Below are 12369 nucleotides of genomic sequence, written 5' to 3'. Positions count from 1 at the left end.
AATAATTTGTTTGTACATAAGATGTATTTAAAGTCATTCCAATGCATTAAAACAATCATTTTATTTTAAATTTTCTGACTTTCATTTCAGAAAATGTCGAAAAAGCATAGAAAGGAACAAAACTTATTATTTGTCAGTTTCATTTCAGGTCCTTCCTTGTCGTGGACGCTGTACCTTTCTAACTGTTGCACTTGCATAGTAACGGCACTGCATAATCTTATATTTTATTATATGCAAATACAAATCAATTTTTTCAATACACTATATTTTACATTTTATGATAAAATTTCATAAGTTTCTTTTAGGGATAATATTTTTGACACGGCTGTAAAATAAATTACACGACAAATGTGAAAACGACATTTAATGTCAAATTAACATCTCTTAAATAGCTCGCACGACAGATTCGGCGTTCACCCAGCAAATCAAACGTCAAACGGGTTGCCAATAAAAACAAAAATAAAATTTGACGTTTCAGTGAAATCATAACCAGTAGCGTGGTCTAGTGGTGAATGTTGAATTATCTCGTACTTGATGTTACGAGTTCGATTTCCGCTAAGTCTCGCTATTGGCCAAACCTTGGTATGTCAAGGTCGATCGTTTCTTATCAGAATTTGCCAATATTTCTGATTTTCATTGAAACGATTCCTGTAAAATTGGCGTTTCCTTCCCAATTTTCTTTTGCGAACCTTTAGTTATTGTTATATCTTAGGTTTCGCCATATTGCTCACCATATATGTCTCTGTGGTTGTTTATCGAATATAAAATTCGTATTTTTACATGAAAGTTATTCATCGTTATTTATCGTATTAAATACGATATTTGTAATATCTGACGATAGATGTCAGATATTGTTTAGATTTACATGTATCTATGTAATAATTATGTGGACCAGGAAGGCGCATTTGGGGTTTACCTGTTAAGCCTTCCTGGTATATTTGTATATATGTATGTAAAATAAATAAATAACAAGTTACATTTTCACTGGGTAATCGTAATATCTTAGCAGCCAACACTTGTTTATTTAAGGGTTAGGTTAGGTTAAGTTAGGGTTGGCCCTAAGATTGGCGACGGAACTCGACCAAACATATGTTTGACTTCCTTTTCTGTTAATTAATTTTAGTTAATTATTAACTTTCTTTTAATTACAGCAGTAAACAGAGGAAACCCGCAAAACCTGGAAGAGCCGGCATGGATCTGATTCAACCCTCATGGAAGCAATACACCGTAAAGTGTTATCCCGCGGGGGTGAGGTGAGTTTTTTAGTCAGTAAAAATCTGAAACTTGCCCCTAGTGCGGACTAGTCTTTTTGAAGATTTTCTCCTCCACTGTATGAAAAAATAAATAAATAAAGGGTTGGCCCTATTAATTTAAGATTAGATTGTTAGGGTCGGTATTTGTTTTTGTTACTGGCAACCCATTTGACATTTGATTTGCCGAACGAAAATCGAATCTGTCGTGCGAGCAATAGCTTATATTAGAGGTGCTTTATTTTTTTGCCAGGCCAATAAACGGTACCCTTTATTTTATACTGCACTTTTATAGGTTGATTTCAATGCGAAATATCAGTATTTCATGAAACAAATTGATTAGTTGGAAGGCATTTTATTTACGAAGGCCCACCCACACTACTTGGAAAAGATGCGCAAAAACAACGACCAATACACAGATTCTAGTGCGCGCAGCTTTTCCGTGGAGTGGGGGTAAGCCAACGTAAATGAAACCATCCCTGCATACAGTAGATCAGAGCATCGTAACCTCTGGATATTCGCGGCAAACATTGTTTACGAATCGTAGAGTTTGTCAGCTATGTACATACATACATATGTACTTCATCAGCAGTCGCTAGTTATTCCGTATATGCATAGGTGACAAAACGCTAACTAACATCGGTTTTCTCCCTCACACGCGATCTCACTCGCACGCATTAGGCCGAAGTGCTGTTCGGGGAACAAATATTGCCGCGGCACACAGGTTATGATGCTTTGCAGTAGATACATACATACAAAAATCGATTTAAATCAACAAAACAGAGATAAATACATGCGGATATATGGAAACATGCTTTTGGGTGTAGCAAAAAAATAAACATAAGCCATTCACAGTGTTAATATCTACCATCTAGGTGTCACAAAACCGCTATACACAGACGTCTAAGTCAAACGTTTTCTTTTATTTAATAAGTTAGTCAATATTTCTTTTTATTTTTTCAAACAAAAGAGATATTTCAACGCTCTATATAGATAAGGCTCGCCACATTTCTATGGTTATCCTCTAATAATTTCATTTTTCAAATACCTTTGTTTGAACCTTTTTGGCAGATAGTGGAGCGGTACAGCAGTGCCACATACAGACAGACAAGGAAAAGAGAGAAGAGCAATAGTTAGAAGAGCATTCCTTATTCGTATGTACACAATTACGATAAAAAAAAAATGGGACGCATGCCAATGAATGACAAAAACAATCAAAACAAATATATATACATATATAATAATATATTAGATATGAAATTTTGATCAAAACGGCTGAATGTGTTTTTTTTGTAATGTGTCGTTGTAATATATGTATAATATATATATAATAAAACTTGCAATATCAATCAACAACATGTATATATATAAAAATATATCTACCAAAAATAATTAACAGCGATTAATTTTGAATTGAATTTCAATTGTAATTGGTTACGTGTAACTGTCCGAGTGAACGTGGAGTGTAGACGATGGTTGATGGGGAGGAAAACTCGACGATGATGATGATGATGATGAGCAAGCAATAGGTGTACGGATAGATTTTTCACGTTGGACAACGAGCGGCGCATACCTGTAATTCGTCCCACGGAATGGACGAGCATTCTTCGGCCAGCAAGTCACCCACGTTGGAGAGGATTCTTGAACAGAATCCTCGGGATATCTGAAGCACTTCGACGCTTTTCAATTTAAACGTTGACATTGAAACCTGCAACAGAACCTTTTGTTGAAATATATGCGAATCTATTTGATGCGCCTACTCTTTGATGAGGTTTGAATTCTAAAAGAATATACATTTTAATATACATATATGGAAGACTTAAAATAAAAATATAACTAACCTATCATAAAACAGCTACCGATTGAGCACTAGTATATCGAAATTTCCCCATCTAATATCACTCACATAAACCCTATAGAAAATAAGACTTTTGTTCTCAACCTCATATATATGTTATATTTCTGAACAATCTGTACACCATCCCCTTTAGTTATTTTATTTTTTTATTTTACATACATAGATATATGTATATCAGGAAGTCCTAACAGTTGAACCCCAATGCGCCTTTACAGCATTAAAGCATTTTTATTACATAAATCGCAGTATTTTGAAAGGCTGAAGAACACAAAATAAACAAATAATTAATTAATGAATTAATCCATAGAGACATCTATGGATTTAGACTTGTATATAAATCAAATTCAGATATTTGTACAAAGTGAGTAGGATAGTTTTTGTCAATTTGATGGAGTAAACGTTTCAACAATGAAATCAGATAAATTGGCAAACTCCGATAAGAAACGATCAACTTGGAGTCACAAATATCCAAATCTGACCAGCAGCATTAAAGATTAGCACGGGATCGAACCCGATAACCTCTCGGTACCTACTCGGTATGAAATACCTTCTCATCTATTGTATTGTAGCGTATGCTAAAAAGAGCCGCCGTTATAATTGGTTTCGAGGATTATCTCCAGACTAAGTGCAAGTAGGCTAAACAATGGCCACCGAATTGGCGTAATAAGCGGCACCCGGTCCCTTCTCGCCAAGTGACCGATGGCGTGGGACTGAGTGTCGTGGGAATACATATCCGGGTACATGCCTAAACAATAGGGAAGTAACCGGACATCGAAGATGCCCTGGGCGACCTGTCCGATATAAGGCGATACTTAGACCATATCAAGACATTCTGGACGGAGCACTGCCAGTGTGTGTATCTACTTAATCACCAATAAATGCTGTGAAACGACTTTGGCCTTTTACTTGGATCCTCCACCCGCCGCCCCCACCCCCCTACGCAACAGTATATTTTATGTAATTTAATCGATGAATAAGCTTACCCTATCGACAGTATATTGAGCTCAATTTCACAGGTAAATTTTCTATATGAATTTGACAGTCAAAATTGAAGGTCATTGCAATGAAAATACAGAACATTTACATGTATTTAATTTAACAAACAAGACAAACCAAATCTCGTCGCCTGCATGAGCTCGCTAATGATCTTTCACTGGGAGACGAGGAATGTTCGACGACTTCGGCAGCGACTTCAACTGACCCCTCCATTGCACGTGCACCAGAATTATCCCACAGTCTGAAGAAAGATTTAAAAACGTTAAAACATATTAAAAACGAAGATTAATACACATAATAATTTAGGTCGAATGTCTAAATCTAACTTGAAAGCATTGCAAGCGTCCTGTTCACCAGCCAATTGAACCATAATATATCTATCACTATCGGAGCTGGCGACTGACAACGTGTCCCACTGGTCGGCTATAGACGGAGCAGCACCAGGCGATGGAGACGCTCCGTGAATCGGAATAGGATTCTGATCTGGCTTGAGAGCCGCCTCCACAGAATTCATGAACGTCGTCAAACCGCGACGCATCGAACTAGCAAACGGATCTAAACAAACGACACACATTAAACTCAACCTTATACACATATGAAAGTACATAATAATATAATAAGACTGACTTAAATTAGGCAAATTCGGAACGTTGTCTTTATTCGGTTGAATCGACATTGAATTTTGTACTTCGTGTTTGTTGAATTCCATCCATTCCCCGGAATGTTGGCCGCTGTTAGACAAGCGTTGATCCGAAGTTTGCGGATCGTTATCGAGGGGTGCGGCTAACGGATGATCTGATGTTGGAAGTGATGATAAGTACGCTGAATGTCTTTCGAGAGAACTCTGTGATAGAATGTTTAATGATCCGTTCCCGTGCGGTTGATTGCATAAAGTACCCGAGCCTAAAATTATCATCAAACAATTATAATATGAAATAATTAAGTATAATCTACGTAGATAGGTTTAGATTGTTTTAAATATGCCTGTATTTTGATGTAGATCCATTAAGCTTGAAGAGTCTGGAAGCACACTGTCGAGATCGCGAGAAGATTCTTTGCCCGGACAGCATGACGGAAGTACTAAAGTTATTTCAATCTGAGGTATTATACAGCCTACAGTCATGCTCCTGAAAGTAGCAAATAAAATATACATGTCGTAAATGTACATATACAATGAACGGAAATGATTTTTTATTTACAAACCTCGCTTTCATCGTAGGACCCGTTACTCTGGCCGCATCCAAAGCTAAAAATGCGGCCAGTTCAGTCAAACGTTCGGCTAATCTTAAAACTAGTAAATATTGATAGTGATTCAACTGTATGGAGACCAGCTGAGAACAGTGAGCGACGATTTGCATGTCTGCTTCGCCGTCGATGACCAATTCTGAAAAAATTATACAATAAATAAGAATTGCAAGATACTTTCAATGCGTTCAGATCAGACTACTAGACATTTGGGGATGCAATTATGAGATATCGGGAAGATTGAGCCTTGCTTGGTAAAAAGGTGGTTTAGGGAAAGGATGACACACAATATATGGCCTTAATTCAAATGTTCGAATTTCGTAGCCTTAGCACTGTGGCCTCTAATATTAATATTTAATTCTGCTTGCACACATACAAAATATCGAAATGTCTTTAGTTACAGAAATAATTTATCCCCTAAAAGACTCAATTCATTAAATATTTTAGGCGAGAAATAGGGCAAATGAAAACTTTCAACAAAATCGATATGTAGTTTTTGAGAAAAAGTTATACAATATTAATCAAATCCATTAATTTTCACGCCTCATATAAATTGTCCTGTTACTTAATAACACTGTTCGACACGAAAAATGGTTCAGAGACGAGATATGACTTATAGATCTATGCCCACGAACTTTCTTATAGATCTGTGAACACGAATCTGGTAAAAAAAATGTTGATTGGCTCGAGATTCGGAGATATGTGTTTTTTAAATTGCGCGATTTTTCTATATCTCGGTGTTGTTTGGTCGATATCTCAAAATTTGTCAATTTCCTGTTCAAAATGAATATTGGAATCAATAGTCGGGTATTTTATCTTTCATTTGTAGTACTTTTCACCTTTCAAATATCTCTAAGTAGTCGTCCAGTTCAAATCAAAAGTCAAAATTACGTATTTTTTCCCACTGTTAATACTATTTTATATTGAAACATGTTTATTGAGATAGTGTTCTGGCCACACTATTTTTTCTTTTCGTTTAAAAGGGAAGTGTGCTGAATTTTAAATCGGCAAAATTGCGAGCTATAAGCGTGTACTAGTATTTACTCTTATTTACACGAATCTGAATTGAATTAATAGGGATAATATATGAAATTGTCTTTATATGAGAATTAAATAAAATTCCCCTTAGAAAAATCATATTTCGACTATTCTTGTGGATTAATAACAAAATTTCGTTTACTTTATCGAGGTAAGCCAGTTGCTATGACGCACGCGCGCCTATAAATTACCTTACACTATATTTATATATAACATATAACTTTATTTTAATTTGTGCATCAATTCCTTTCCAAAGTCACCCGTTGAAATCAACGGGCACAATACTATGAAATAATAATAAAATTAAAACATATACAACCTTCTTCCAAAATATCTTGGCCTGTCTTATCGTCATATTTTGAATCACTATCATTTTCTATTGGCACATTTTGGCTAGCAAACTTATTAGCATCGGTTAAAACGCTCTTTTGTTGACCGTCTTCTAAATTCAAATAAACCTGAATAGCAAAAACACACAATTAGCATTCGAATAATAGCAAATTAAAATTTAATTATAAATAATCAACAATGAAAATACCCAAAGTGTAAAAGGCACTGCATCCAAAAATGGAGTAGGTTTATTCGGACTGGCACGTGCACCACAAAAATCTGCCCACACGGGCTCGAGTCTGACGCACCAGACGGTACGAGGACTACCCCACAGTACGCGAGGATGCAAAGCATCCTTGCTTATAGATGGGACATTTTTATCTTCACCTAAAAGTAATTGTAAAGAAATTATTACATTTTTTTAAAAAACAAACTAGCATTATTCACTATAGACAGTCCTTGACTTATAAGATGAATACGCTACTAAGGTTTCTATATTAGCATGTGTAAGTCGATTAGTAAATACGAATTGGAACAGTAAGAACCTGCGGCATGTTTCAGCATCGTATCCGTACAGCAATAAGCTTGAAGTAATGACGATGCAGCGTAAGTCGATAAGCATGCTGCAAGTTCACCTCCTCCCCCGGCTGATCCGTGACTATTTGTGATCGTCGCTCGTGATACTTGAGCTTGTAGAGATCGAGGCCTATCTCTCTGGCCGGGATGCTCTTTGCCGCTTTCGACGATGATCTATCATAATACAAATATGTAGAAAGAATCGATTGAAATGTATTTGCAGTGAGAGTTAGATTATATACTCTAGGCATGATGGCTTCGACGGTGACGTCGACGAATGCTAAGTCATTATCTCCTTCCATGTTGGCTACTTGGGTCGTTTTGATACAGCTCAGTAGGTTCAGAACGAAGGAATTGCACCACAAGCAGCTCGGTAGATCGAAGGTAACTTTGACAGGATTTATTTGTACATAAAGTTTTGGTGACGGTACTGAAAATATAAATAAAATAAGGATTTAACTGCACATTGAGAAAAATACTTTGTATCTTAAAAAAAATGTTTGTGCATTAAAAATTTGCATTATTTTCGGTGCATTAAACGATCTCGTATTGTGCATCGAATAAAATATTTTAGAATTATTTATTTATTTAAAGTTTTGGACCATTTTGGCATTACAGGAAGAACCTAATGCGCCACAATGGCCATAATTATAAAGTGACCAATAAAAAATATGAAACGATCATTCGAAAAAATAGATTTTAGCATTAGAATGGATATAATAAGTGAAAGTAAGAAGAGGTAAGTAAAATAAAGGAGGTTTGTAAAAAGAGGCAACGTTGCAGTCAGTCTTCCGCTATTGACAACTGTCAACTGTTTAAAGTGTTTACGTATTACGTATGAATATGAATGATGATGTCAGGTCGTAGAGTCGAAGCCAAGGTCGTAGATGTCTTCGGCTTGTAGTCACAAGCCGAAGAGTAAAAAAGAAGGAATCCAGTAGAGAGAAGCGTTGATCGTTGTCGGTTGGTATTTTGGTATTCGCGACGTTGCCGATAAAGTTAATCTGTCATTTTAATGCACATTTCATCCACTTTTCAAGTAGCAAATATTTTTTTCAATGATCAAACCAAACTTTCTAATGCAATCTGTATCCGTCATTTAGAAATGCACACAAAAATTTTGTAACGTACAGAAGATTTTTTAAATGCACATTTATTTTATAAAATGGACGTTTAAATGTTTGCATTTATATAATATGATAAAGAAATTTCATTTTTAGTGAGCTGTTTTTACGTGCCTATATATTTTGAATGCAAAATGAATACATACCTGGAAATTGAGAATTTCCCGGATAATAAAAATGAGTGAACTCCATATGTATTGAACGAACTTCATCCGGAACTGTAAAACGTTCCCGATCACCGCATATGAAAGCTTTTGGCGTTTCTCTACGTTCTCCAGTCGTTACCTGAATATCAAAATTATAGTTTATAATTCAGTATTTCAAATACATAATATATATAAAATATATTTTATACCTTGTATAAAGTGAAGTCTTCCAGTCGCAAAATAATACACGTGGTCATCAACTTTGCGAGTTGGTTCAATATGAGAGCTCTTGCCGGAGAGCTGTTATTACCTGCACAATTGAATTAAAAATTAATTTTAAATATACTTCAACATGTTACATCCAATAAACTTGCAATTACTAGAAGGACTTGAAGTATTATTTGGAGGTGAAGATGGAGTGCTTTGCGTAACTGGTTCTGGTGGAGCATCGGCGCAATCATCAGACACGGAAGACTTCTAAAAATAAAAATAAATTCAGCACATATATAAGTAATGGTTTATCTAATACAAGTAAACATCCAGCAAACCTGTGATCGAGTTTCCAGCAAAGAGAGAAGACTACCACGAAAAGCAGTAAGTGCTTGTCGCAACCATTGACTATGTGGTCCTGCTGATTCTCTGCAAGCATTCAAATACGACGATTAAATCAAAATAATACATAGTAGTGAATATAGTAAAATTAATCAAATACGTACCTATATCCGGGCCAACGATTTCTATCTCCAGCTGCCAAGTGATATGGATAATAATCGAACTGCAATTTATGTAGCGTCACTTGCAAAGCAGCTCCGGCCGCCAACGATGGATGAGATGATCTTCCCACTGAAAAATATATCAGATGTGACCAACCCACGACTTTATCTATGTATGAGAGGTATATAAGAAGTAAAAAAAACAAAATTCTATAATGAAACATACATACACGTTCACAAATACTGGCTATGAGAGCGTTTTCGATACAAATTGAGCGCAAATGTAGGGAAACTTACACAAGACAAAAGTTCTAATTCTGGCAGTCAAATTTTTTTTATTACTTAAGAGGGCTGTACACCCGAAACTTTAATTTTGTTACCGTTCCTTTCTTCGATATATATATTGAGTTTATGTATATATTGAGTGAATGCGACAATATATATCAATATATATATTGAGTGAATGCGACAGTTGCGCTTCAACCAGATAAAACGTGTTTTAAATTGACAAAATCGAGGTTTCGTATTCTACTATTTTCTCCTCCAAAACTGGACCAATTTTTAAAAAAAATTCATCATCGGTATGAGAAAGATATTTTCTGTGCATCTATCGGCGTATTTTTTTTTAAATCGACCGTTAAATAACCACGCTAGACTCTTTTCGTGGGTGTAAAAAAGAGGCGATTTTATAGATGTTTGGCGGCTCCTAGCTCCTATAAAAAATAATTAATAAAACGAAATAAAACGATAGATGCACCCCAATGGTGGATATCCATAGCATATTAAAAAATAATTTCTCTAGTGCCATAATTGAGGTAGGGAGAAGTATAGTACGTTTGTATGGACAAGGCGCTGCTGTCCAGCCCTCTTAATATCACTATAATTATTATACACATTAAATATCAAGAAAATAAAAATAAATTAAAGGGTCAAAATAAAATAATGAAATACTGTTTTAAAAAAAATTACTACTTCCGGTTTACCTTATCAATTCGTACATACAGTTAGTACACAAAGAATACAAATATAAATTTTCTGTTTGATACATTCAGGGGTGTGGAAAAAATCGTGTGGTCACAACATTTTTGACTTTTCTAAGAGGAAAAAATCCCACTTTGGGTTTATTATTGATACAAGGATTTTACTTGAATTTTCTCGTAATTAAAGCACACATAATTAAAGGGTACAAAAGAAAAATCGAACAAGACTAAGCTGCCACTTCCAGTTGACGGGTGTTCACCAAATTTTATATATAGCTTCGTATTGAGCTTAAACTTCTAGATATGAAATTTCAGTTCAATAAACCAAAAGGTTTCTGAGAAAAACCTCAATTCTCTAGAGTAAAAGGGTTCCACGACATAAGGTCCAATGATATAAGATCCAACGACAAAGGCACCACGAAAGAAGATCCACCCGATAGAATGTCCACCTGATAAGTGATCCAGACGATAAAAAACCCAGATGATAAAACGTCCTGATCTTATATAATTGGACCTTACTTCGTGATACGGAGTAAGTACTACTTCCGGTAGAGGTAAAAATATTAAAAAAAAACATTAGTGTATAAAATATATAATTTTTACTAGGTATAAACAAATTTCAATCTGATCCGTTGAGTGGCTTGGGAGATAATTAAATCCAAAAACTTAAAAAAAAAACAGGAAATCTATAAGAGGAGGTACCATTTTCAGTCAACTTAAAAATTTACATCGTATTGATAAGCATTTCAGTAACCGATACTAAGTTTCAGTTCGATAGGACTAATGGTGTTCAAAAAATACAGTCACACACACATTTTTTCAAGATCATGAAAACGTAATCAGTGATCAATTCGAATCAGTCAAAATATCTAGTTCAAACATTCGCATGATCACAAAACTTCATCTATCGTTACTACGTATATATTTAGAAGTAACAATAACATTAAATCACAAAATCAAATCTTTAAAATCTTAAAAAAAAAAAACACTTACATCCAGGATCATCGCAAAGATGCAAATCAATCTTCTGCGAAAGGAAGTGATATGAAGTTTCAGTGACATCATTATGCGAAAACAGCCGGGCGAGTGTATCGGTGGATCGACCTTTGGATGTGTGCGGGCTCCGACCTTGCGATTGCGAAACTTGAGCTAAATATTCCGGCAGTGTCTGTAAATCGAACGTGTCAACACGGCCACCAATAATAATATGCATTTTAGAGTGAGTAGATGCGAACCTCGAGTTTCCTTTGAGCTTTTTCTCTGGTGACTTGCGACGATGCGTTGCGGGCTAAGCAAGCTAGAGAGTCGGCGAAAGCCAAGGCAGCGCCCAATTGTCGATCGGTAAGTACCCATAGAGCCTCCTCCAAAATGAACACAAGACGAGATCCAACGACGAAACAATCTGCAACAACAACAAAAAAGAAAGTATAAGTATCGTTACGTAGGGGTGGGTTCAGGATCCAAATGAAAGGCCAAAGTCGCTTCACAGCATTTATTTAACGAGACTACCACTCACTCCAGAATAATCTGGTATAGCATGTGTACCTCCTTATAAAGGACAAGTTGCTCGCCACAGCTTCCCCGATCCGTTTTTGTATCTATTGTCTAGGTACGTACAGATTTACCGCAGTGAGTCTCACGCACTCGCCCGGGTTCTGACAGCTCTAGCGTATTCTTTGTCGGGTTCCGTTCGCTTAATCCGGGGTTTCTATTGTTTACCCACGAATGCATTTAGAGTGGATACTCTTTGTTTCGTGTTCCCACGTTACAGTATAGATCGACACAAAGTGGGTGTGGCTTTAACCCTTTGACTGCTGACTAACGCCGATCGGCATTTTGCCAACAAGTCTGAAATACGTCGACAGGCGTTGTATTTTAAGTATGTATATAGCCAGCAGCATAGCTCGGACGTTACGCTTCTGCTTACCGTCAAGGAGGTGCCGGGTTCTATCCCTGAATGAAAATGAATTTTTCAGAGTATGCTGTTGGTCAGACCTGGATTTGTGACTCCAGGTTGATCGTTTCCTATCAGAGTTTGCCAATTTTCTCTGATTTCATTGTTGAAACGGTTCCCGGAAAAAAAATTGGCTAAAAATCCTTCCTACCTACTATG

The 12369-nt window shown here is 36.0% G+C and overlaps 2 protein-coding genes across 2 annotated transcripts in view; one reads left to right on the top strand and one right to left on the bottom strand.

The window, feature by feature from the left end:
* Positions 1–12369, top strand: part of LOC143912008 (uncharacterized) — a 439734-nt gene that overhangs the window by 169144 nt on the left and 258221 nt on the right. The window lies entirely within an intron of this gene.
* The window catches only part of LOC143912214 (bridge-like lipid transfer protein family member 3B), a 28095-nt gene that overhangs the window by 7943 nt on the left and 7783 nt on the right, over positions 1–12369 (bottom strand). The window contains exons 6-22 of the mRNA XM_077431466.1: positions 11492–11658; positions 11250–11424; positions 9280–9406; positions 9112–9202; positions 8944–9040; positions 8773–8873; positions 8564–8702; positions 7536–7723; positions 7263–7467; positions 6926–7104; positions 6707–6845; positions 5308–5488; positions 5089–5231; positions 4732–5007; positions 4431–4659; positions 4222–4345; positions 2824–2958 (exon numbers count right to left, since the gene is read on the bottom strand). Of these exons, the coding sequence (XP_077287592.1) occupies positions 2824–2958; positions 4222–4345; positions 4431–4659; positions 4732–5007; positions 5089–5231; positions 5308–5488; positions 6707–6845; positions 6926–7104; positions 7263–7467; positions 7536–7723; positions 8564–8702; positions 8773–8873; positions 8944–9040; positions 9112–9202; positions 9280–9406; positions 11250–11424; positions 11492–11658 (2696 nt within the window). The remainder of the gene's footprint in view (positions 1–2823; positions 2959–4221; positions 4346–4430; positions 4660–4731; positions 5008–5088; positions 5232–5307; positions 5489–6706; positions 6846–6925; positions 7105–7262; positions 7468–7535; positions 7724–8563; positions 8703–8772; positions 8874–8943; positions 9041–9111; positions 9203–9279; positions 9407–11249; positions 11425–11491; positions 11659–12369) is intronic.

Source organism: Arctopsyche grandis, chromosome 5, assembly GCF_051622035.1.
Source record: "Arctopsyche grandis isolate Sample6627 chromosome 5, ASM5162203v2, whole genome shotgun sequence".
NCBI classification, from domain to species: Eukaryota; Metazoa; Arthropoda; class Insecta; order Trichoptera; family Hydropsychidae; genus Arctopsyche; species Arctopsyche grandis.
This window is presented reverse-complemented; position numbering and strand designations above follow the sequence as displayed.